The sequence below is a fragment of the Lycium ferocissimum genome, chromosome 7, assembly GCF_029784015.1.
Source record: "Lycium ferocissimum isolate CSIRO_LF1 chromosome 7, AGI_CSIRO_Lferr_CH_V1, whole genome shotgun sequence".
NCBI lineage: Eukaryota > Viridiplantae > Streptophyta > Magnoliopsida > Solanales > Solanaceae > Lycium > Lycium ferocissimum.
In genome coordinates this window covers 37,035,873-37,059,182 of record NC_081348.1, presented here as the reverse complement: position 1 = coordinate 37,059,182, position 23,310 = coordinate 37,035,873, and the positions used below count along the sequence as shown (strand labels likewise).

General features: G+C 34.9%; 5 protein-coding genes, 1 non-coding gene and 1 pseudogene across 6 annotated transcripts; 2 read left to right on the top strand and 5 right to left on the bottom strand.

The window, feature by feature from the left end:
- Positions 1–710: 710 nt before the first annotated feature.
- Positions 711–1,928, bottom strand: LOC132062179 (uncharacterized). The gene has a single exon (XM_059454802.1). It carries the CDS (start codon positions 1,926–1,928, stop codon positions 711–713), a length of 1,218 nt encoding a protein of 405 aa, XP_059310785.1.
- Positions 1,929–3,690: 1,762 nt separating this feature from the next.
- LOC132064770 (DNA-directed RNA polymerase II subunit 4-like) lies at positions 3,691–4,376 on the bottom strand. Its single transcript, XM_059457869.1, has one exon. It carries the CDS (start codon positions 4,136–4,138, stop codon positions 3,740–3,742), a length of 399 nt encoding a protein of 132 aa, XP_059313852.1. The 5' UTR covers positions 4,139–4,376; the 3' UTR covers positions 3,691–3,739.
- An 80-nt stretch (positions 4,377–4,456) lies between these two features.
- On the top strand, positions 4,457–6,291 carry LOC132064766 (uncharacterized; annotated as a pseudogene).
- Positions 6,292–6,708: 417 nt separating this feature from the next.
- On the bottom strand, positions 6,709–10,134 carry LOC132064765 (receptor-like protein kinase 7). The gene is made up of 2 exons (XM_059457866.1): positions 7,387–10,134; positions 6,709–7,289 (listed from the first exon to the last, which is right to left on the bottom strand). Exons 1-2 carry the CDS (start codon positions 9,953–9,955, stop codon positions 6,898–6,900), a joined length of 2,961 nt encoding a protein of 986 aa, XP_059313849.1. The 5' UTR covers positions 9,956–10,134; the 3' UTR covers positions 6,709–6,897.
- Positions 10,135–13,995: 3,861 nt separating this feature from the next.
- LOC132064769 (malate dehydrogenase, glyoxysomal) lies at positions 13,996–17,028 on the top strand. Its single transcript, XM_059457868.1, has 9 exons — positions 13,996–14,222; positions 14,314–14,529; positions 15,168–15,482; positions 15,819–15,908; positions 16,013–16,096; positions 16,218–16,253; positions 16,352–16,441; positions 16,585–16,679; positions 16,756–17,028. The coding sequence occupies exons 1-9, from the start codon at positions 14,148–14,150 to the stop codon at positions 16,826–16,828; spliced, it is 1,074 nt and encodes a 357-aa protein (XP_059313851.1). The 5' UTR covers positions 13,996–14,147; the 3' UTR covers positions 16,829–17,028.
- A 249-nt stretch (positions 17,029–17,277) lies between these two features.
- Positions 17,278–20,097, bottom strand: LOC132064768 (protein TUNICAMYCIN INDUCED 1). Its single transcript, XM_059457867.1, has 3 exons — positions 19,823–20,097; positions 19,083–19,418; positions 17,278–18,270 (listed from the first exon to the last, which is right to left on the bottom strand). The coding sequence occupies exons 1-3, from the start codon at positions 19,949–19,951 to the stop codon at positions 17,446–17,448; spliced, it is 1,290 nt and encodes a 429-aa protein (XP_059313850.1). The 5' UTR covers positions 19,952–20,097; the 3' UTR covers positions 17,278–17,445.
- Positions 20,098–20,382: 285 nt separating this feature from the next.
- Positions 20,383–20,456, bottom strand: TRNAV-AAC (transfer RNA valine (anticodon AAC)). The gene has a single exon. It is a non-coding gene; the product is annotated as a tRNA-Val (tRNA).
- Between the last annotated feature and the right edge of the window lie 2,854 nt (positions 20,457–23,310).

Sequence of the window (23,310 nt, the reverse complement as noted above, 5' to 3'; positions counted from 1 at the left end):
TGAATTACTTCATTAGCAGGATGCTCGGTTCTTGGATGCTAAGGCAACAAGTTGCTCTATAAGCAATAATTAAGGGAAAAAGTTGCAGAATGAGAAGGGTGGGATTATAAATGTTTATTATGGATCATAAGTGGACTTGTCCATGATCATATCCTTTTGTTTGTCTTCCTATTTTAAAGTAATCAAATGTGCTACTAGGAATATTTGTCCTTCTCTTCTGAGATCGTAGTTCAGTTATTGTTCTTAAAAATTCTACTTGCTATATATCTTTATCTTGTAGTCATTGCTAATGATACATCACTTTCATGTCTCTTATAAAGTATAGATAAGATAATATAAAAGGCTGCAACTTATAGTCGTTTAAGTTATACAAACGGAAAATTTGGTGCTGCATATACTTCTGATTAACAGGATACTGGAGAAAAAAAGGGAAAATACTGTGGTGTAAGGTGTTATGTGTACTTGAGTAAATTAACATAAGATCAATTATGATGCTTGATTGCTCTTCCGGTGAAAGTCAATGAAAAAGGTCATATTTTCCTCAAATTTTCAAGTTTGAGTTCTCAGAAATACAATCATGTAACTTTTTTTTTTTTTAGTAACTAGAAGAAAGGGAATCATTCTAATTGAAGATAGAAACAAAAAGTGCCTAAATTTTTTATATATTTTATCATCATGGCCAAGAATTTACACCAAGTGCAAACAATATTTCAGTCAAGCTCTTCATCAGCAATGTTTAGCCCAACCCTAGTCTCTTCCGCAAGACTTCTGTACTTGTTCCTCAACTTAGTCCTTCCTTTGCTCAGCAGAGAACTAGGGGACATGTGCATCCTCTTTGCGCAATTTTCTCTTCTTACTTCAGGTACAAAAACTCGAAAAACCACCTCTTCAAATTCAGGTTTGTACGGTTCTAAATCACTACATTTCGCTGCTGGTACAAAGTGAAAAACGTTGTGAAGGTATTCGTTTTCCATCATGTGATTTGTGAAACCATAACCCAAAAATCTTCTTATGTAACTTATCTGCTTCAGTTCTGACCAGGTGTTAAAGGTAAGTCTTGTTTCTCCTAATGTGAGGGTGGTTGTCTTATTGTAATCATCCTCAAGAATTTTTGAAGCATCTTGTTTAGTTCTATTGCATACTCTCTTCAAATCCTCCATTATGCCATCTTTCATATCCTTCGTGCTTGCGTATTCTTCTGCTTGATTTGAAAATTTCTCAAGACTGCCGTTTTCAAAAATTAAAGAGAGCGCTTCAATGCTAGCAACATTAACATGTTCATCATCTTCCTCTAGTTGTTTTAGAAGATAAGGGATCAACCCTTTCCACTTTTTGGGGCTAATGCTCCACCGATCGATGTCTGATAGAAGGAGAGCCCAGGCTGATATTGTTGCAGCAGCCACAGATGATGGATATTTGCTTTCTTGATTCATGAATTGCCATATAATTTCCATTGATCTTTCCGTGTCGAAAAAGTCTGTGGCACCAACAAGAGTGACAATAGACAAACACTCCATCACCTTGACAGCGTGAGATAATTTGGACTTGATTAGGAGTTGAGGAAGAAGCACAAGCGATTCTTCGTAAACCTCATGTGCATTATCACCCGCACCAAGAGTCAGGACAACTAATCCTATCAGTTGTAATGCTAAATCAATCTCCAGTGCAGAACTCCGTTTCAAGCAATTTTGGCATCGGTGCACCAAAGTGACAAAATTCTTCTCAGCAAATTCGTAACGGACATTGGTCTCAAATTCCTCAACCAATGTCCTTAGCGCACTTTCTCTAGCGGAACTCTTCTTCTTGAATAATTCCTGTAAATAAGGATAGAGCTTCTTCTTTGGAATGTCTATTGAATCATCATCTATTTGCAGCGTGCTAAACGACTGGTTAAATTCTTGACGTCGACTGAGTCGTTGACGTGCCATTTTCGACTTTGGTTGGTGAACGTACATATTGTCACTGTGTTTTGTTTTTCAACTCTAATTTGCAAAAATTATGTTTGTGCTTGCAAAAGTAAAGATGCGTTTTAGCTTGTGTGCAGTCTAATATATATACTAGTCTGTGTTCATCCCTTTCCTAGTTGATTTCGGATTGGAAGTTTGTAGTAACCTTTTTGCTTCAGGAAAGTATTTGTATTTGAACTTCCATAATTGTTTTCTTTCTTAACAGGAAAAGGATTAGTTTTTGGAATTTCCAAGCCATAAAATAATGAATCACGTAATTATGTAGTTCTACCTTTGAATTTGAGCTTACATAACAAAAGTTTCACTGATGTAACCTAATTTCATTATAAACTCTGAAATTAGCCCCATTTTTTTAATACAAAAAGAATAGTTAATTTATGCATTCTATTTTTGTTATTGACATAAATTGCAGACCCAACATAAAAACAGATTATTTGTAAATGTGCATTAGTGCATAGAAAATGTGTTTCCATACCCTTCAGACTCCTAATTCCAACCAGGTTAGTGTATCAGTGCTTAGAAATATATTTCCATATTAGTTTTTTTTTTTTTTCTAATTCGGAAAACAAAATAAAATAACTTGGGAAATCACAAACAAAATATGTCTCCTTATCATGAATATTTTGTTACTTTTTCCGGAGTTGAATTCCGAAAGTCATGTTCGGCCACAAAATTCCAAAATAATTCTAGAACTCTCCAAATAATAACATTGTCATGTATAACAGAACAATGAGTACTCCTTTTGTCCCTTTTTTTAATTGTCTTGTTTTTCTCTTACGCTTCCCTTAAAAAAATCATAAATAAAAAGTATTTCTTTACTAAATTATCCTAATCTCTCCGTAATAAATTTGCACTCTATTATGTTCCTCTATGCAGAGGCGAATTCGGGATTTTAAGTTAATGGGTTCCCAAGCGATTCGGCTAGTCCTTTCTTTGCCACGGAACCAAGCATCCAGTTTATTACTAGGTTCCCATCTATATATAGTTATATATTTAATAAATTTTTCAATCTAATAACAAGGTCTTCGAAGTTAGAAATAGTTAATCTGCTATTGTAGATCAGCCCCTGCCTCTATGCTATGTAATCAATATTGTTTGCTTTCAAGAACTATTGTTATTGAGAATAATATGGGAAAAAGTTAATTATATTTTGATTTTCTAAATTGACAAGTATATGTTCCAAATATTTTTTATAATTATAACAACTAAAAAGGGATGGAGAGAGTGGTAAGATTCTGCCGTTAATTCATAATATAATCATTTATTTACACCAAAATTTGCAAGAAGTAAGTATTCAGTTTGCCCTAACTTGTATTCCTTTTTCCAATTTGTCCTATAGTCACTTAAATCGGAATAACACCTACTTTTGGAAGTTATCCCCCTTTTGTTGATTGTAAAAAAGCTAGTGATGCGTGTGAAATTTGCACCCTTAATTAGTTAAAAGCAATAGATTAAATATGCGTCTGATCGCCAAAAAATTACATAAGACATAATCACTTTCCATTTTTCAAAACGGAAATTGGTCTTTTCAGAAAGCATATGGTTCTATCGTTCTATGAATTAATATAATGGTGCTATTTCTAGTACCTACACAAATAAAATTTCTAACATCAGATCGAACAAAATCAATAACTATATTAAGATAGGAAAAGATTTTGCTTTTTTTGAAAGAGAGATTTCCATTAATTCAACAACTAAAGTTTTCAACAGAATGCTAGAGTGCAATTTGCATTACATGGCTCTATTCTTGCCAGACAAGTACAATGGTGAGACTACTCGAATTTCTTTATTAAAGAAAGGTCTGTTAGTATTTCTTGAATTGATTCCTCGTCAAGTCTATTCTTGATTGATGGGACCGTAGCAATACCTTCCTCAACTGTTTCTGGGCAAAGATTCCCCACAACACAGAGCTCGAATTCATCAAGTTGATACCTACTAAGTATCTCTCGAGCTTGTCTAACACTATGACGTTTCTTGTACTGACTGAAACACTTCACATATTGCAGTGACTTTTCAAATACCTGCGAAACTTGATTGGTTGGATCATCACACATCTGCTTATATTTGTGTTCAAGAATCAATGCTACTTCACAATTCATTAGACATTTGGCCTTTAAAAACTCATCACCAATCTTCAGCTCGCCCGCATTTTCTTCTTCTTTCCACGACATCTTTGAGACTAGATCACCTTGGCTGGTCAATGTTTATATGTTTCTGTTTGCAAAGTGAAGGTGCTTTATTGTTTGTATGGAGTCCAATATATATACCAGTTGTGCAACCCCTTTACTAGTGGATTCCGGATTGGAAGCTTTTAACCTTTTCCCTTTAGGAAAAGGATTTGTATTTGGAAGCTTCCATTATTAAATTTCTATTCCTAATTCCTGATTCCAATCAATTTAGGAAAACGTGTAGTGCTCAAAAATAATACTTCCATATTAGTCCTTTTTTTTTCTTATTTGGAAACCAAAAATAAAATAATTTGTATCCTAATCCCACCCTATTTCGGAGTAGAAAACAAGACCAACGTGTATGAAAACGTGTTTTGTCCATCAAATTTATGTTCATATTAATTATGTGTTCTTTTTCTTCATCTCTCAACATTAACAAGGCCATGATCATGAAAATGGAGAAAAGAGAAGGTACAGTTGTTGAATACGAGAGTCTGAGTTGGGATGCATTGAGGAAGAGCATCAACAGTTTGATGAATAAGGTGAACGCAATCAACATTAAACATCTTATCCCTGAATTATTTTCAGAGAATTTAATTCGAGGGAGAGGCTTGTTCTGTAGATCCGTCATGAAGTCCCAAATGGCTTCTCCAATATTCACTGACGTGTTTGCTGTGTTAGTTTGCGTTGTTAACAGTAAAATCCCAGTAATTGGAGATCTTTTGTTGAGAAGATTGATACTTCAACTGAAAAGACCTGTTAATAAGCCTCAGTTGTTATCATCCGTCAAGTTCATTTCTCATTTTGTGAATCAGCAAGTTGTCCACGAACTTATTGCTCTCCAATTACTTGCTATTTTTCTGGACAAACCTACTGATGATAGCATTGAGGTCACTGTTAGTTTTGTTACTGAATGTGGTTTGATTCTTCAGGACCTGTGTCCGTTAGGGCTGCACGCTATTTTTGAGCAGTTCAGAGGGATACTTCATGAAGGAGAAATTGATAAAAGGGTTCAGTTCTTACTCGAAAACCTTTTAGAATTGAGAAAAGCAAAGTTTCAGGGATATTCAGCTGTTCGTCCAGAACTTGACATAGTTGAGCAGGAAGATCAATTAACTCATGAAATCTCTCTCTCAGATAAGGTAGATTCAGAAACTGCTCTAGACGTTTTCAATCCGGATCCTGATTTTGCAGAGAACGAAAAGAAGTATGAAGAAGAAGATTCTGATGAATAAGAGGACGAAGAGCAAACGGAAATAAAAGATGAGACAGAGACAAATTTGATCAATCTTCGAAGGACAATCTACCATACGATTATGACAAGTGTTGATTTTGAAGAAGCAGGGCACGAGCTATTGAAAATTAAACTAGAGCCTGGTCAGGAGATGGAATTATGCGTAATGTTACTGGAGTGTTGCAGTCAAGAGAGGACTTATCGCCATTACTACGGACATTTGGGGCAGTGGTTTTGTATGATCGACAAAGTTTACCAGGAGGATTTTGATAAATGCTTTGTGCAGCAGTACTCCATGATCCACCGTCTTGAAACATATAAACTGCGCAATGTGGCTAGGTTTTTCGCTCATTTACTCGCCACTGATGCACTTCCTTGGCATGTTTTGGCTTACATATGTCTGACTGAAGAGGACACTACCTCTTCTTCTCGTATATTTATCAAATTCCTTTTCCAAGAGTTGGCAGAGCACCTTGGCATCCGTTTGTTGAATGAGCGTCTTAATGACCCCTCTATGCAACAGTCGCTTGAATGGGTACTGCCTAAGGACAATCCAAAAAATACGAGGTTTGCAATCAACTTTTTCACTTCCATTGGTCTAGGTGGGATAACTGAAAATTTGCGGGAGCATTTAAAGAACATGTCAAGGCTTATCATGACAGAACAAAAGCGTGTCTCTAAAGCAGGTGAGTTTGACAGTTCTAGTTCTGATTCAGAATCTGACAGTAGTGACAGTGAAAGAGACATTCATCTAAGGAAGAGGAGGAGAAGAACTTAGGGCTTTTAGATTACCAAGTCTTTTAAGTTTTCTGTTGTAGTTAAATGTTTTTTGTATATCATTTCATTTCTGTTGTCTGATATTGCAATTGGACCCAAAAACTAGTCACTCTGGTGTTGTTATCAAAGATGACCGTACGATGTAATATCCCTAATGCTACATCATGCTATAAATTCTGTACAAAAATAGCTATTGTGATACATGTATGAATATGATCCTTAAACATGTGTTGGTTCCTGATAGAATACTTGTCAATATTTCTTTTTAGCATTTGATGGTAAAAGCAAAAGTCTTTGTTTTTCTTGTAGCCAGAACTGAATTTGATTGATGATATGCAAAATTAATTTATGTTGAACCAGAGAAAAATAAAATTGGTGGTAGGGTAGTATTAGTCTTGTGGCAAAATTAGGTAATCATAATTCCATCTTCTTTGCTGACAAGAATATTATTTGACATATACAATACCCGCACTGGATGTATAGGAGCACACGGAGGCATTCTTTTACGAGTGAAATGTACGTAGATAGGAATGAAGGTGGTGCAAGCTAACAAGTAACAATTCTGATAAGAACATGTCCATTCATATCAAATATAATTAACTGCTTAGTTCCATAAGTAATTTGGATGTGAAATATATTACTTAATAATGCCAGGAGTGTCATATGTACACTATGGATTCTTTCTGAGCTTGCAACAAAGTTCAACATTCTGCAAAATTCTTCTGCTCTCAACAAGAACTTGAGTTCAACATCACGACTTGCCATTAGTTAGCAAGTCCTTGTTCCTGGCATTCTCATTTGGTGAATTCACAACTACACTTGTCAGCTTACAAGGCTCAGCCTCTTCTAGCATATGAACTACCATCCTCATGGATGGCCTTAATGCTGGTGTCCTAGCTGTGCAATGAATTGCAATTCTAAGAACCTCAACAGCATCTTCTTTGAACCCTTCCAAAATGCTTGAATCCACGAAGTCAATCATGCTAGTTTTGTTTCTTATCTTGCTACATACCCACTGAACTATGTCATGGTTCTCCCCGTACTCTGCATCCACTGGCTTCTTTCCAGTCACCAATTCCATTAGTACCACCCCGAAGCTATAGACATCACTCTTCTCGGTCACCTTGGTTGTGTAAGCATACTCTGTTGGGACAAACAATGGAGAAAGAACAAAAATTAAAATTTGCCAAAATTATTTTCAAGTGACAATGAAATGAAAAGGGCAGAGAAAAATATGTACCAGGAGCAATGTAGCCATGTGTCCCTGCTACAACATGAGAAGAGTCCTTAGTACTGTTGAAATGCAAGACCTTGGCTAGTCCAAAATCAGCAATTTTGGGCTTCATCTGTTCATCCAACAAGATGTTGCTAGACTTGACATCCCGGTGTATCACGGGTCTGTCATATCCATGATGTAGATACTCAAGGCCCTGAGCAGCACCTAATGCAATGTCATATCTCACCAACCAATCCATCTTGACTTTCTGAGACATGTGCAACCGATCCCATAAGCTTCCATTAGGTAAGTATTCATAAACCAGCATATTTGAGTCCTCACTTGTGATGCTACAGTACAATTTGACAACATTGACATGCCTAATGGAACTTAACGTGGTCACCTCAGCATCATACTCCTTTGATCTGCCCTTCTCCTTCCCCAGTATGGCTGAGCTGCTCCGGTAACTTTTCTCATCACTAGATTCGGATTTCAAAATGTGTTTCACAGCTAACTGTTTTCCACAATTCAGGACTAATCTGTACACATTTCCTGAACCACCTGAACCAATCAAATTTTCCAGCTTCAATGCCTTTAAGACTTGATCTTCACTAAAGCTCAATACATGGAACTGTTTGATATCCCAAGAATCAAGTCTCTTTATGGGAATATCCTGATTATCGTGCTTAAACTTCACATACACGAAACATGTAACTGAGAGAACCAGAACAACCACTCCAGCTATCAAGCACAACATGATGGTTCTGTGATCTCTAGATGTGTGAGAATCTGATGAACATGGCCTGAGACTACCTAAATTCTCACTACAAAGGTCTGGATTTCCCAAAAAGCTATTACCAAAAGCTTTTATTGATAAAGAATCAGGTATGCGACCACTCAACCTATTGTTTGACAAATCAAGAAGGCTTAATCTTAACGTCGAAAGGGTCACTGGAATTTGACCTGAGAGACTGTTATCAGATAGATTGAGAGAGTTCAAGTTGGGCAAAGAGCCAAGACTTGCGGGTATTGCACCAGAAAGTGAATTGCCAGCAAGATTAATTTCATTGAGAGAAACACATGATCCGATGGACTCTGGAAGACTTCCAGAAAACAAATTATACTCTAAATGAAGAGTATTTAGCTTATTAAGTTCACCTATTGCTTCTGGAATATCACCAGAGAACTGATTGGAGCTCAGATTGATGGCTACTAATGAAGAAACTTCTGATATTGTCCCTGGTAATTGACCATTGAACCTGTTGTTGGCTAGGAACAACTGTGCTAAAGACTTTGCTTTGCCAATATTTGATGTTACTGGGCCTTCAAATAGATTCGATCTGAGATCAACGATGCCCAAATCTGGCAAACTCCAAATTCTACTGGGGATTATTCCTGAAAGTGAATTGTTATTAACCCGTAAACGCTTCAATGTCAAACAGTTAGCATAGTTTGAAGGTATCCCACCAGTGAACTTGTTCTGGAGCAGCAAAAGATCAGTCAAATTCCCTTTCTTGCACATATCAGGTGGTATTGGACCAGTGAACAAATTTTCAGAAACATCAATGTACAGAAATTCTGCCCATGATCCAATGTTTTTAGGAAGAGAACCAGATAACATGTTGTGGTACAGTGATAGTTCTGTAAGAAACTTGAAATCTCCAAATTCAATAGGAAGTTCACCAGAAAACTGGTTTTCAAACAGTTGCAAAGATTCAAGAAGAGACAAAGACTTGAGCTCAGAAAGATCACCTTCAAGATAGTTAGTTGAAACGTCAAGGTTAACAAGGCTACTGAGATTTCCAAATCCCACAGGAAACTGTCCAGTGAGTCCATTTTCATAGAGCTCAAGCTGGTGAAGCTTGGTAAGTTTGGTTATTCCATCAGGTATGTTGCCTGACAAGTGATTATATGAAAGCTCAAGATTTTCGAGGAGAGTTAGATTTCCAATACCTTCTGGAATTTGACCCTTAATACTACTATTGGTAAGATAAATCCAATATAACTTATCAAGGTTCAAAATTTCAAGAGGGAATGGACTCTTGTCAAATAAATTGTCACCCAAGCTCAAGAACGTTAGGCTAGTAAGATTTCCAAGTGAACTCCAAGGAAATGAACCAGAGACACCACTTTTGTTGAGACTCAAGAACTTCAGTTGGCTTAAAGAAGACAAATTTGGAACTTCACCTGAAAAAGAATTGTTACCCAAATCCAAATACTGCAACTTTGTACAGTTTTTCAAGTGATCAGTGACTCTACCATGCAAGAAGTTAGAACCAAGAGAAAGCTTTTCTAATGATTGCAAAGAGCATAATGAATCAAAAGAGACAACCCCTGATAAGTTCTGTTCAGACAGATTGATTTCCTTAACCAGTTGGCTGGTGGAATCACAGATAATTCCAGTGAAGTTGCAAATGCTATTCTGAGGTGTCCACGTGTCAAAAAGCTGTGAACTTCGTGTTGTTTTCAGAGTGGATTTGAATTGCATAAGGAGTTGAAGTTCATCTTGTTGATGAGAAGGTGAAATCATCAAGATGAAAAAACAGAGAAATAAAATTGGCCATGGCCTGAAAAAGTTGTCACCGGCTGACATTTTTTTGGCTAGTAAGAAGAATAGCTAGGGAAGAAAGTTCGGTAGGCTGTATTTGACGTTTGGTTTAATCTGTGGGAGCATAAAATGCACGAGAGAAAGAAAAAGTATGAGAATTTTTTCTCAAGAGGGTGGCCATGAGGAAGTTTCCAACTCTTTGTATTCACACTTGGCAAAAGTTCACATGCAGATTTACAAGATTCATATTTTACACATGCTGGTCAAATGTTATGCCGACCCAATTGACTTCAAGCTTTTAATTTTCCCTTTTAGTACATCACTCTGAGTTGAATAATCAACAACGTCAAATCAACTAAGAATAAACATTTGGACGTGAACTAGTAATAGAAAAATGAACATAAAAAATTAATCTGTTTTTACTAGTATATGTTTTAATATGTTTTAATCAGTATAGACACATTGTATTTAAAAAATTCAGATTGAAATATTAATAAAGGAAGTATGTTTTAGAGTTTCATTTAGAAAGAATGATCACAGCGGGGCACAATCGAAGCACTAGCTATTTATATATGCATCGCAAAAATATAATCTTGAAATAAATTCAATATAAGTATAAATTAGAACTCTTTATCTTTAAAAGGAGCAGGGGATATGGCATAAACATCCTAATTATGGGAGATCATTCACATATTAAGAGCAAAACAATGTCTAGTCTTTATTTCCAACTTCTTTCAAAATTGTACTAGCTCTTATTTGGGAATAAAGAATATTAAGTTAAAAGGTACTTCCTCTGGTTCAAAGGTTGTTCACTTAGCCTTTTGCACACCCTTTAAAAAATTACTAACTCCTAGAAAAAAATAAGCTTTTTGACTAAACTACCCTTAATTTAATATTACTACCTAATTAATGTAGTTTCTTGATTACATGAAAACTCACTTATCTAAATAGGGGTAAATTTGGATTCCGTCTTGATTATTTAAGTGGACACTTATTTTGGACCAAAATAAAAGGGCTAAGTGGGACACTTATTTTGAACCGGAGGGAGTACAAATTATCACTACCTTCACTATTCTATTTTGACAATGTATGCAAACATATTTTGAAATTTTCAATTTTATGTGTTCTCATACAATGACGAGTTCAGAATTTAAATATTGTGTGATCTGAATTAAAAAGGTGAGTTTTGAAATGCATATATAACACTATTTTATATTTTAATTTTTTGCACATAAAATATAAAGTTCGATCTCGATGAGTTAGGTTCATCGATCGAAGTCGTGAACCTATGGTTGGATCCATCATTATATGCATGCCCCATGAATTAAGTAGGAATTAGGAGATGAGAAGGTACTTAAGCATTCATTTTTCTTCGTATTAGTTGTAGAAATAAGATCTGTCCTTTTTAATTGGTAATGATAAGAGTTGAAAAGGGGAGTATTCAGTACAACAACAGACAGACAAAGTGACATGGTGAAAGCTAATAATGGCCGCCGAGCTTGACTCTGTAGCTGCCATATTTGAGAAAAAGGGAGTAGCAGGCTAGCAAGCCACAAATCAATCTTCGCACGGCTCCTTATTCTTTTCGGTAAGACTTTATTGTCGTTTGAAACTTTATGCTATAATAGTAGGACTTTTGCTAGCTTTCTTTTTGTACTTAGGTAAATGCAAATTCTAATTGATAAGTGACTATTTATGATTTACTACCTTTTTCTACTCATGATTTGTTTCTACAACTTTATTCAGTCACTACTTTAGTCAGCAGCTTGACTAGTTAAAGTGCAATCCAAACTCTTGGTGGTTATCAAATGCGTTCTTTTTAATTCAATTATCAGCATGAACTAAATCAGAATTTCAAATCAACAAATATGAAATATTACTTCCTAAAGACAAATGCAGATTCAGTGTCTTGTATGTGTATTTCTATGTGTTACATAACTTATTACATTTTTTTTAATAAATGACGAGAATATTTTTCTCGATATGTATTTCAAATGACTAAATAAATTTCATTGTATTCTTACTTTGTTGTAGTGCACTATTCATAAACTACACATTCGTTTTAATTAATCTTCTCCCTTGGACTCTTGGTTATCCATATTATACAAGTCAATGCTGTAGTTCATTTTACGCGAATTTTTTGGGTCATATTTGCATGAAAACCATGTTCTACATTAGACAAAAAGGGGAAACGGTAGGTGAAACTTCTACAATGATATACAAACTATTGTAGCAAGTGAAAACTTTTATTAATTGAATAAATCACAAATAAGCTAAAATTCAATAGCAAGCAATCAGCTTATAATTCTTTCCCTGGAAGTAATTTCTTTGATTATGACACAAATGGGATTATTTTCAATTTTCTACAGGACTTACGGCAATGTCATAATCGAAAGTGAGAGAATTACACTAGAATATGGAAGTAGAAATAATAAATTAGAATCGGATGCCTAACTGATATTATCAAATTTATCATCACATGATGAATACTTTGCGTCTACACATCCATTTGATAGTGATCTTTAGTCACCTTAAAAGCAAAAGCAGGGTAAAGAGATTTGTACATTTATCCAAATATGAACACACAAAAAAAATTCTTAAAAGAACAATCTGATCAATATATCACAATTTAAATTGTGGTGTTACATGTTCGAATCGAAATAATATTTTTATCTACTCTAATGTTAATTACGTGAGAAAACACACGAAAGGAAAAAATAAAAGGAAAAGAGAAAACTAATGTTTGCTAGTGGATGTTTAGTTTTATGAAGAATAACACATAATTGACTTATCATTAAGGGATATTGATAGTAAGTGGTTGATAAGAATAAAGTATTGACAATGCCTTGTATTTTAGTTGCAAAGAGTGGTTGTTGACACGAGAGAATTATAACTTTAAGTATAGTTGATGCATCAAAATCTTGGGTATAGATAGACAAGATGATCATTGTTCCTGAAATCAAAAGATTCGATGCATGTGTGTGTTGGTTAAGACTTATTAAAATGGCTCATTAGACTTTTGAAATAAACTTTTAGCCACTTTCTTTTTAATATGCAAACCTTTAGAACATATAAATCAATATAGTATTATTATTTAACTAATTCGTCCAATTAATGTTTGAGGTTGTTCAGGATTTAAGATTTAGAGTTTAGGGTTCAAATATTATCTCATTTTAGTTATGATAAAATGAAAATAAGTGCTACACAAATATCTTTGATCATCCAAAGGACTCACACTTATTATATAGTTAAATATACAGATATTCATGACACAAATCGAAGAAAGTGCATTGCTCTTTGAAGAGTTAAAGAAGTTTTGTAGAATTGTACCAAATCAGACAAGTGATAAATGTAAGTTAATTACCATTTGACTGGATCCAAACCTGAAAAAAAATTCTCAAAAATAATCAAGAGTTTCACTTATTTCCCCCTAATAGTTGGGGGACCTATTTCCTTCTAGGAAATACAAGGCAACTCTTTGGGCTTGGCATTCACTTGGACCCAGATTTTACAGAATTTAGGCCCATTGGTTTGCAGCCCAACTAAATTATTCTATTATCTAATCTCTATCAGATTTTAGCATGCATCCTCCATGTGAGGAAACAAAATGGTTCAGGCTGAAAATATTTTCGAGTGGACAATAAAATGATTCTGATTATAAAAAGTAATGGTATTTGAAAATTTATTTTTTAATCTAAACACTTCTATTTCAGAAATATGTGACTAGTGTTAGTTAAAGAAAATATGTTTTTGCATGGTGATTATCATAAATAGATAATAATCAATGAGATTGGTTTTATAGGGAAAAAAAATGATTAAACTAGCAAAAATATCCAACATACTTAAAAAACATTTGGATCAAAATATAATCCAAGTCCTTAACAATGAACGCATATGAGTTGCAGTCTAATAAGGTAATACTGATTGAGAATCACCCAGGTGTGCTAAGAGCCAAAGAAATTATAGCTTCAAGTTAGGGAAGAAAACAAATTTTTATGTGCCACAAACATTAGAGCATAGGATAATTCTTGAGAAAATTTGTTTTCCACAAAAAAGAAAAAAAAAACACCCTTTAAATTCCAATTAGCTTTCCTTCACCGTTCACCTTATATTATTCCCATTTTATCCACAACATTTTTTCCCTCTTTTTAAAAAAGAGTCGAAATATCATTACTGCTACTTCCTAATTAGAAACACAAAGCTCACACATATTCTCGTGTTCCAAAGAATCAGGAAGATGCAGCCATCAGGTGCAGAAGTTCACCAACGAATTGCCAGAATTTCAGCTCATCTCTACCCTTCTAATCCCCAGGTCTGTTCATTCTCTATTGGGTTTTAATTCTTGAAACGTTTATGGTTGACACCTGACAATATTTTTTTTTTACTAATTTGAAAAATATAAGATGGGAGATGGGTCTATGTTGGAAAGAGCAAATTGCAGAGCAAAAGGTGGAGCACCTGGATTCAAGGTTGCTATATTGGGTGCTGCTGGAGGTATTGGACAGCCACTTGCAATGTTGATGAAGATGAACCCTTTAGTCTCAGTTCTTCATCTCTATGATGTTGTTAATGCTCCTGGTGTTACTGCTGATATTAGTCACATGGACACTGGTGCTGTTGTGAGTTCTTTTCACCACAATCTTCACTTCTTTTTCTACTTTTGTTGGGTCAGTTTCACGTATACTCACTGAACTTTATCCATCCTTTATTTCTATTATTAAAGGTAAAGTTTTGTAACTATATTGTAAAGGGTCAGTTGGTTGCTGGTTAGAAAGTGAGTTATTCATGTATTAAGACCAGCATAACTACTAGTACCATATTTGGTAGCATTTTAGTTGCTATGTATAAAATTCAGTACTCAAGTATTGTTTCGTTACAAGTTTAAAACCTTGCTTAACTACTACATGTATAAGTGAGGGAATCTCTGTATTGTTTTAAGCAGGGCAAAAGATGGAATGACTAATACATGAATAACTAAACCTTGCATAACTACACCTATATTACTAATACCTGCATACTATACCCAGCAACCAAACGACCCCTTATAGTAGATAGAGTTCAGTTGCTTAAATGGTGAGGAAAAATAGTTTCGTTACTTTACTGTTACAGTGGGTATAGTTCACTTAGCTAATATGACAAATATATTTTTGTGACTTTACTGTTATAATCGACAAACTTCAGTGATTTTACGTGAAATTAATCCTTCTTATGGCCCATTCTTCTGAAACTGTAAAATTTTCTTCTTCTTTGCATTTAGGTGAGGGGTTTTCTGGGGCAAAGTCAGCTTGAGGGTGCACTTACAGGAATGGACCTTGTGATCATACCTGCTGGTATTCCAAGAAAACCAGGAATGACAAGAGATGATCTTTTTAAGATTAATGCTGGGATTGTCAGGACCCTCTGTGAAGGAATTGCTAAGTGCTGTCCTAATGCTATTGTTAATTTGATTAGTAATCCTGTGAACTCCACAGTTCCTATTGCAGCTGAAGTTTTCAAGAAAGCCGGTACTTATGATCCAAAGAAGCTTCTTGGAGTTACCTCACTAGATGTTGTGAGAGCCAATACTTTTGTGGTAAGTGTTTCCCAATTTAACTTTTTTCTAACATTCTAGCCAATACTTTTGTGGTAAGTGTTTCCCAATTTAACTTTTTTCTAACATTCTTCTATTTTCCTTGTCCTTCAATATCTTAGCTTGATTTCGCTGTTTATTTCTTAGTATCCTCTATATCAACTAACCGCAAATAATTCTAATCCTTCTCAATAGTCTCGGCTTTGTTTATTGATTGATTTCTGTGCTTATTGAATTTCATCAGACAATTCTGTCACTGCTTTTCCGGCTCCATCCACTAACTACTAGACCTTTGTTCTTTTTTTGGTTCTCTTTTATATCTGATTGAGAACCTTACAGGCAGAAGTTCTGGGACTAGATCCTAGGGAAGTAGAAGTTCCTGTTGTTGGAGGTCATGCTGGGGTGACAATTTTGCCTGTTCTCTCACAGGTATAAATAACAAATTTTTACTTTAGCAGATATACAAAGAGAAACTTTCCTGCATGTGAAATTTCTTCTGATACTGATATGTTGAACTTTGTAACGCATTGTAGGTCAACCCTCCTTGCTCCTTCACGCAGGAGGAAACAGAATATTTGACTAAGCGCATTCAAGATGGAGGAACGGAGGTTGTTGAGGTATTGTGCAACTACCATCTAGCATAACGCGTGCACTACTTGCAATTCAGCATATACTCATAGTTTCTTGCAACAGAATTTGAACTATCACTGTTAACCTCAAGAATTTTTATCTTTGCAGGCAAAAAAAGGGGCTGGATCTGCAACACTATCTATGGTTAGAATTACTCCTTGAATTATTTCAATTAATGCTTTCTGCACATTGAATATAGGCATATTGAGTAGAACTGAATTTAATGCGGTACGTGCCTATAGGCATATGCAGCTGTAAAATTTGCAGATGTTTGCCTCAAGGGCTTAAGAGGAGATGCCGGTGTGGTGGCTTGTGCTTTTGTAGCCTCTCAGGTACTTTCTCGAACTTATTGGCTGCTCCCTTTATAGCCAATCAAAAGCAGAAGGCTAAACATAAGTGCAAAAGTCCTGACAAGTCTACTTGTTTTCTTTTCTGTCAATTTTTTACTGACTGACCAATAACAATTTTGACACAGGTCACAGAACTCCCTTTCTTTGCCTCCAAAGTACGACTTGGCCGTACCGGAGCTGAAGAAGTCTATCAACTTGGTCCCCTAAACGAGTATGAGAGGTAAGAACGCTAGGCTTGACATGCAAATCTTCGGGTATTAGATAAGTTAGTTCTCTGACTGAGTAATTTCCAACAGGATTGGACTGGAGAAGGCCAAGAAAGAGCTTGCTGAGAGCATTCAGAAAGGAATTTCCTTCATCAGGAATTAGTATTGAGATTCAAATTCAGTAATACTTTTTCTGATTGTCTGGTAAATATTAGAAATGAAATGGTTGTCTGCCAAGTACTATGCTAATAAAGAGTGTCTCCATTTTCTTGCTCTGAAATGAATATTATTCGAAATGTAAGCTTCATGTGTTCTGCTAATTTTGGTGAAAGAAGAACAAACACTTTTGTGTTGATTTTCAAATTCAGTAATACTTTTTCTGGTAGTCTGGTAAATATTAGAAATGAAATGGTTGTCTGTCAAGTACTATGCAAATAAAGAATCTCCATTTTCTGAAATGAATATTATTCGAAGTGTAAGCTTCATGTGGTTTGCTAATTTTGGTAAAAGAACAAACACTTCGGTGTTCCGCCTGATGGAAAGCTTTCTCATGTTAAATCGGTGAACTTTTAAGACAGCAAACATGAACAGAATCTAAAAAATTGCGTCGAATACCAAAAAGATCTGGCATATATTCCTGATACTTCTTCGATATACTCTTACAAAGTCAGGTCTCTTAGCACCTGATATATGTAATTGCTATGAAAAGAAAGGACAAAAGTAAAAGGTAATTTTATCTATACAATATTGCTCAACACAAACCAAGCCCGTCTAAGGAGTTTACAAAGTGAATGGATTTGGAGGTTGGTGAACAATTGGAGTCTTTGACATCGAGACATTGCCCAAGAGCACACTTGGTGCCACTGTGTCCTCGATTGTTATCGGATCAATCTGCACGACTCTCTCTGGCACAACTTTGTCCCCGTCTACCTTTGCCAGAACTTCAAAATGCATCCTCACGGATTCAGGCTTAGTTCTCCACTCTGGATAACCGTCCCAATTGAACCCATCTCCTTCCTTCAACTTCTTCTCAACTCCAAAACCTATCTTCACAAATGTCTGGGCTGATACATCTGCCTTCAGTAACTTGAAAGAGCCCTTTTTACCTGCTTTAGGACCCAGTATATTAGAAAGCAAAGCCTCAAAACCGAGCAAGTTCGAGTTTGAACCATTGATAGATGTAACAGGCCACAATGTAGTGAATTGATTGGGTGTAAGAAGTGCAGTGGCTTCTCCCTGGAGATCGACGGTGGAGATCGCGTCCATGGCTTTCAATTTTGACACTGATGACAACTCAACAAGACCAGGCGCAAGCCGTTTAAGCTTAAGTTTGTTTGCAGAAGGGGAAGAAGGTGAGGCAGGGGATGTAAGAGATGTAGGACCAACAATTCGAAGAGAAAGGAGAGGTTCCCCTTGAGTGAGAGAAGCTTGACGTATATATTCAGCTAATGCCAACAGACCGGACGCAAATCCATTTGTCGTTCTGTTGAAGGGCAGTGGAAGTTCTATAGGGTGGCGCAGACTAACAGATCTGGCACCCTTGACTGTAACAACAGCACCATCAGCTAAGATCACTTTTCGCAGCTCGCCAGCATCCACATCATGCTGCATGTAATTACCGAGAAGAAAAGCAAAGTAGATCAGTGACATGAAAACTAGCAAGAAAATAGAATTAGAACGCTTATAACTTAAAACCATTTTCATATTACCAGACAAGTGGTGGTGCTGAACACTCACTGAAGAAAGACAAACACCACATCAAACACACTGACTCATAGTAAACCAATGTAAGTGGATTGTGGAAAGTTAAGCTACATCCATCAACTTCAAATGAATCAAGATTTCAGTGGAGTGACTCTATTCCCCAGGAAAAATACAAACGTCAACCTAATGTACAAACTAATTCAGCTAAATCCACCAAAAAGATAGGAACAACCAAGGTCATACACAACATTATTAATGTTTATCAATAATAGCAATGAGCATCATTGAACATGAAACAATGGAAGCCTGTACTGTCAATGAGAAACTGCTTCCAGCTTAATGTTTCCTCGGAAAAGCATACAAGTCTAAACAGAGGAGCATTCCATTACTAATTAAGCAAAAGAAGGCTCTCTTTTCTGGGTAAACAGCAACAGCAGACTCTCTTGAAACACCAAAAGAAAACGAACACGGGAAGAGAGCCCCTAGAAAACTAAACATTCATAGGAATTTCCTGCATCCTAAGCTATTAAAGTTAATAACAAAGCAGATGACAAGGAGAGCAAAATGAGTAGGGAAAGATTCAACAGTTCCCTAAAGGGTACTTAGTACTTACAATTGACAAGCAAAATTCTTGCTGAATATATCAAATAAAAAGGCTAACTTTCAACATAGTGTACAATATTATACAAAATTCAAGCCAAGGTATCACTTACAGGTAGTGAAATTCTCATGTCCTTGGCATCCTGGATCCAGAGCTCCATAGGACCTGCCAAAGTAAATGGCGCCAAAACAGGCACCTGATTCTCTAATCTCCGCCTTTCAACCAACCCATTTTCTTCACCTTGTTGTACCCGGAAAATGGGCAAATCTACAAACTCCCATCTATTCACATCCTCCAAAAGCTTCAAGGGAATAACTTTATTATCAATTTCAACATCAAACTCATACGACACCGACCTACCAACAAGAGCATCCCTCAAATCAAACCCGGAAATCTTGAAATCATCAGCTTGGAAACCTAACCCCTTTACAATTGACTCCTTCAAGTCCTATAAAACAATAAGGAAAATAAAGTCAGAAACTTCAAAAACAATTCCAACTTTAATACGGAAACCAAATCACACGTCTAAATATCTGCCTTATTGCATTGTTAAGGTAGCATAGTCGGAATTATCGCAACAGCAGTTCAATCAGTCTAACGAATTCAAAACAATAAATTACTTTAGACGCCTAACTGATGTTAATATAATCATTGGGATCCTAAAAATCTTAAATTTTTTAAATCAATTTTGCCTGTGCTACGATTATAACCAGAGAAGGCAAAATTGATAAATGAATAATTAAATGAACCATCAGCTCAATTGAGTCGCCGGTTCACCCAGAAAATCTTAAAATTTACAAAATCGATTTTGTCTCTCATTAATTGAGAAAACAATTACAAAAAAAAACTTACAGAAATAGCTTTAGGATATGGAGGATTGATATCTTTACTAGAGACCAAAGCTGAAGATGGAGAAAATCGAACAGCGGTTACAACAAGAAAGATGGCCAAGAAATAACACGATGCTCGCCTCAATTCCATTGTTGATAAAATTTAGAACAAATTCAAAAGTTGATTCCTCAGAAGATCGCTATGGAATTGGAAATTCTCAAATCTCAAGTAATGCTTAAGAAATTGATTCTTCTTTCTTCTTTTTTTTTTTTTTTTGAGTTTAGAATGAAAAAGGGTGTGATGTGTTTTAACTGATTTTTTGGTTGATATTTGTGGTGGAGAATCTACAGAGATGATAACGTGGAACGGTTCGACCAATGAGAAGTGAGGAACTTATGTGGGAGGTTAATATAATTGGGTAAATGACGTGGCCCTTTTTTAATAGCTACGGCTATTCATATGGTGGGACCCTTTATCCGTGTTCGACGCATTAATAATTGGATAAAAAATTGTCGATAGTATACTACGACGCCGTTTTTGAGGGGTAATTTGATTTTGTGGGAAAAAATGAAAATAAAAAGTGGCTTCGCCCGGACTCGAACCGGAGACCTTCAGTGTGTTAGACTGACGTGATAACCAACTACACCACGAAACCTATTGTGATGATGGACGGGAAGCGTTCATCCTATTCTTATCATTTAAATTATAAAATTCCAATAAAAAACGAATTCAATCGAAGTGAGGATATGCAAGAGATGATGATTCGTTTATTAGTATCAAAAACTCAAGCAGCAAAAAAAAAAAAATCTAAGTTTATCCGGTTTTTCTGAAATCTTATATTAGTCTTGTGAGATTACACCAGATATGTTGTCATTGTAGTACAAGCAACTTCAAACAAAACTATTGTTCCTCCACTTCTTCTTCTTTTTCTTTTCTTATTTCCCCTGTGGTTTAATAGCTATTATTAGGGTGTACAAAGTAAACCGACAAACCGCACCAAACCGATAATCCGAACCAAACCGAGAAAAAAATCAGACTAGTGGTTTGATTTGACTTGGTTTGGTTTTAAAAAGAAAAACCCAAACACTATTGATTTGGTTTGGTTTTAACTAAAAAAAATCAAACCGAATCAAACCAACCCGACATTACATTTATAAAATTTTAAACATATTTTATACATAAAAATATTTATTTATAAATGTTTCTTTAACTTTTTCATAGTTTTTTATCTTTTAACATATTATTTCAAGCTTGGAATTAGAATTTTGAATGGTCCAATAAATTTTATAGCCCAATGATATTAGTAACTCAAATAAAACTCAACAAAAATCAAATCAATACTAATGCTAACAAAAGTAATTCATATCTAACACTTGAATGACAATAATGTTGATATATATTCTTTAGTTTTATATTAGTTTAGAAAGTGAAAATAGATAACTTAATTTCATTTTTTTCTTTAATATCTAGTCATGTAATTAATACTTATTAACAGTACTTATTTTAGTATGACAGTACTTATTTTAGTATGACTTAGTACTTTTAAATTATGATCATTTCTACATGCCTTATAAATTAACCGTATTTATTGTAGCATGAGTTAGTACTTTTAAATTATGATCATTTTATTTTATGCAATTTCATTAATTTTTTCGTTGAATATTTTAGTACAATTTCATTTCTCATCTCATTTGTGTTATTTTCTTAATAAATATCTTAATTAGATAGTCGTATCTTACTAGGACTAAAGAAATGTTTGAAGTACAAGTTATATGTTTTGTATGAAGACTTAACCGGGAAAAACCCAAAAAACCCGAGCAACCCGAAAAAACCGAGAAAACCCGAGCTTGAAAAACCCGACTTTTGTTGGTTTGGTTTATAGATTTAAAACCCGATGCAATTGGTTTGGTTTGGTCTTTAAAAAACCCGAACCAACCCGGTCCATGTACACCCCTAGCTATTATCATACTAGTTTTACGATATTGAGAAATCATATTTCTCTCCAATTTTGTCCTAATAATATAACTCCATACTCATATTTGCATAGTTGTATTTTGCTTTAAAGTAGTAACAATATCATGTGTTAAACATAAGTACAGCTTGAAGATGTAACGGTTTGCTAGTTTTTGAAAAAATAAAGACTGCCTTAAATTTGGAAAAGTATCGCTTAGAATAAAATCTCGTGGTACTGAAATTATAATACTTATCTTTCGAACTTGAATTTTTTTAGTTAGCCCCCACAACTCATCAATTATATGGATGCTAAAACATATTTGCATGTTAAAAAAAAAAAAAAAAACATGAGTTTCAGTTAAATATGGCTTCATGCAAAAAATACCTGAAGTTCACACATCACATTTTCACTTGACAATTATCTTACAACTTTAGGAAAAAATATCAACAATTTTGGTCTTGTCATGCCAAGTTTAAGGCAAAATGTTGGAAGTTTGTGGCCAAACTTCATACTTCAAACACAAAGATTTGATTACAAATGCCTGAAATTTGTTTCGAAGCCACTAAACTTTCAACATCTTATACACTGTGATTATATGTTAAATAGGGATCCTAAAACTGGCTAACGTGCACTTCGCCCGAAACTCGGAGCAAGGGACTTAGTTGCTTTGCACAACATTGAGTCGGTTTATGAAAGAGAAATCGACTAAACACCTGTCAAAATAATATCCATTAAATGTATATTCTTTTTATATATTAATGTATAATATGAAAAAAAAATATACATTTTGATACATAATAATATATATATTTTGTATATTTATTTAATTAGAGAAAGTAATTGTTTTTTTACCATCCGGACAAATGTGTAACCGGCTCTTTGAAAATTCACCGAGACTAACAATAGGGCTCTATTGGTTGGGCTGGGACACACATTTTACACGGGAAACTGTAGACTGGACTCAACAACATTTGATCGTACACGTGGGCCATCAAAACCCAAATAACTCTGGAACTACATGTTTGCACAATCATTTACCATATGTTCTCTTTTTATTTTGATAGATGATGATTAGCAGAAGAATAAACTACTTTCTCCGTCCGAATTTGAGTGTCTTCGTTTGATTAGCACAAAGTTTAAAGGATAAAAAGAAACTTTAGAATCTTGTGATCCTAACATAAAGATGTGTAAAATATACTAAAATGTATTTTAAATCTTGTGATTTTAAATTTGTCATATAGAATGTTTGAATTACTTACTTCCTTTCATTTATGTTAATTATTGCTAACACTTAAATTGGGACAGAAGGAGTATCCAATTTATTATTAAACCGATAAACGAAGAGACCCATGCAAGCAAAGCCGACATGACCTCCGACATTGAGTGATCGTTCTGCACATGCCACTGGGCCTGTTGACTGCAATCTGATTAACTTTTCCTTACTATATATGGAAAAAAGGAGTTTAAACTTTTATCATTGATAGTGTAAGGAAATTTTACGTAACTTATTTAAAATTTAATTAAATATAACTTTTTATGGCAAATATTAATTGCA

What these genes read in the sequence shown, in the direction of transcription:
- LOC132064770 (XM_059457869.1), bottom strand. Translation starts at nt 4,138, where the DNA reads ATGTCGTGGAAAGAAGAAGAAAATGCGGGCGAGCTGAAGATTGGTGAT.
- LOC132064769 (XM_059457868.1), top strand. Translation starts at nt 14,148, where the DNA reads ATGCAGCCATCAGGTGCAGAAGTTCACCAACGAATTGCCAGAATTTCA. An exon ending in GAGGAACGGAGGTTGTTGAG is followed by an intron (nt 16,097 to 16,217) that starts GTATTGTGCAAC and finishes TTATCTTTGCAG; the next exon opens with GCAAAAAAAGGGGCTGGATC. An exon ending in GTGCTTTTGTAGCCTCTCAG is followed by an intron (nt 16,442 to 16,584) that starts GTACTTTCTCGA and finishes ATTTTGACACAG; the next exon opens with GTCACAGAACTCCCTTTCTT.
- LOC132062179 (XM_059454802.1), bottom strand. Translation starts at nt 1,928, where the DNA reads ATGGCACGTCAACGACTCAGTCGACGTCAAGAATTTAACCAGTCGTTT.
- LOC132064765 (XM_059457866.1), bottom strand. Translation starts at nt 9,955, where the DNA reads ATGTCAGCCGGTGACAACTTTTTCAGGCCATGGCCAATTTTATTTCTC. An exon ending in ACATGGCTACATTGCTCCTG is followed by an intron (nt 7,290 to 7,386) that starts GTACATATTTTT and finishes TTGTCCCAACAG; the next exon opens with AGTATGCTTACACAACCAAG.
- LOC132064768 (XM_059457867.1), bottom strand. Translation starts at nt 19,951, where the DNA reads ATGGAATTGAGGCGAGCATCGTGTTATTTCTTGGCCATCTTTCTTGTT. An exon ending in CATATCCTAAAGCTATTTCT is followed by an intron (nt 19,419 to 19,822) that starts GTAAGTTTTTTT and finishes ATTGTTTTATAG; the next exon opens with GACTTGAAGGAGTCAATTGT. An exon ending in ACATGAGAATTTCACTACCT is followed by an intron (nt 18,271 to 19,082) that starts GTAAGTGATACC and finishes AATTACATGCAG; the next exon opens with CATGATGTGGATGCTGGCGA.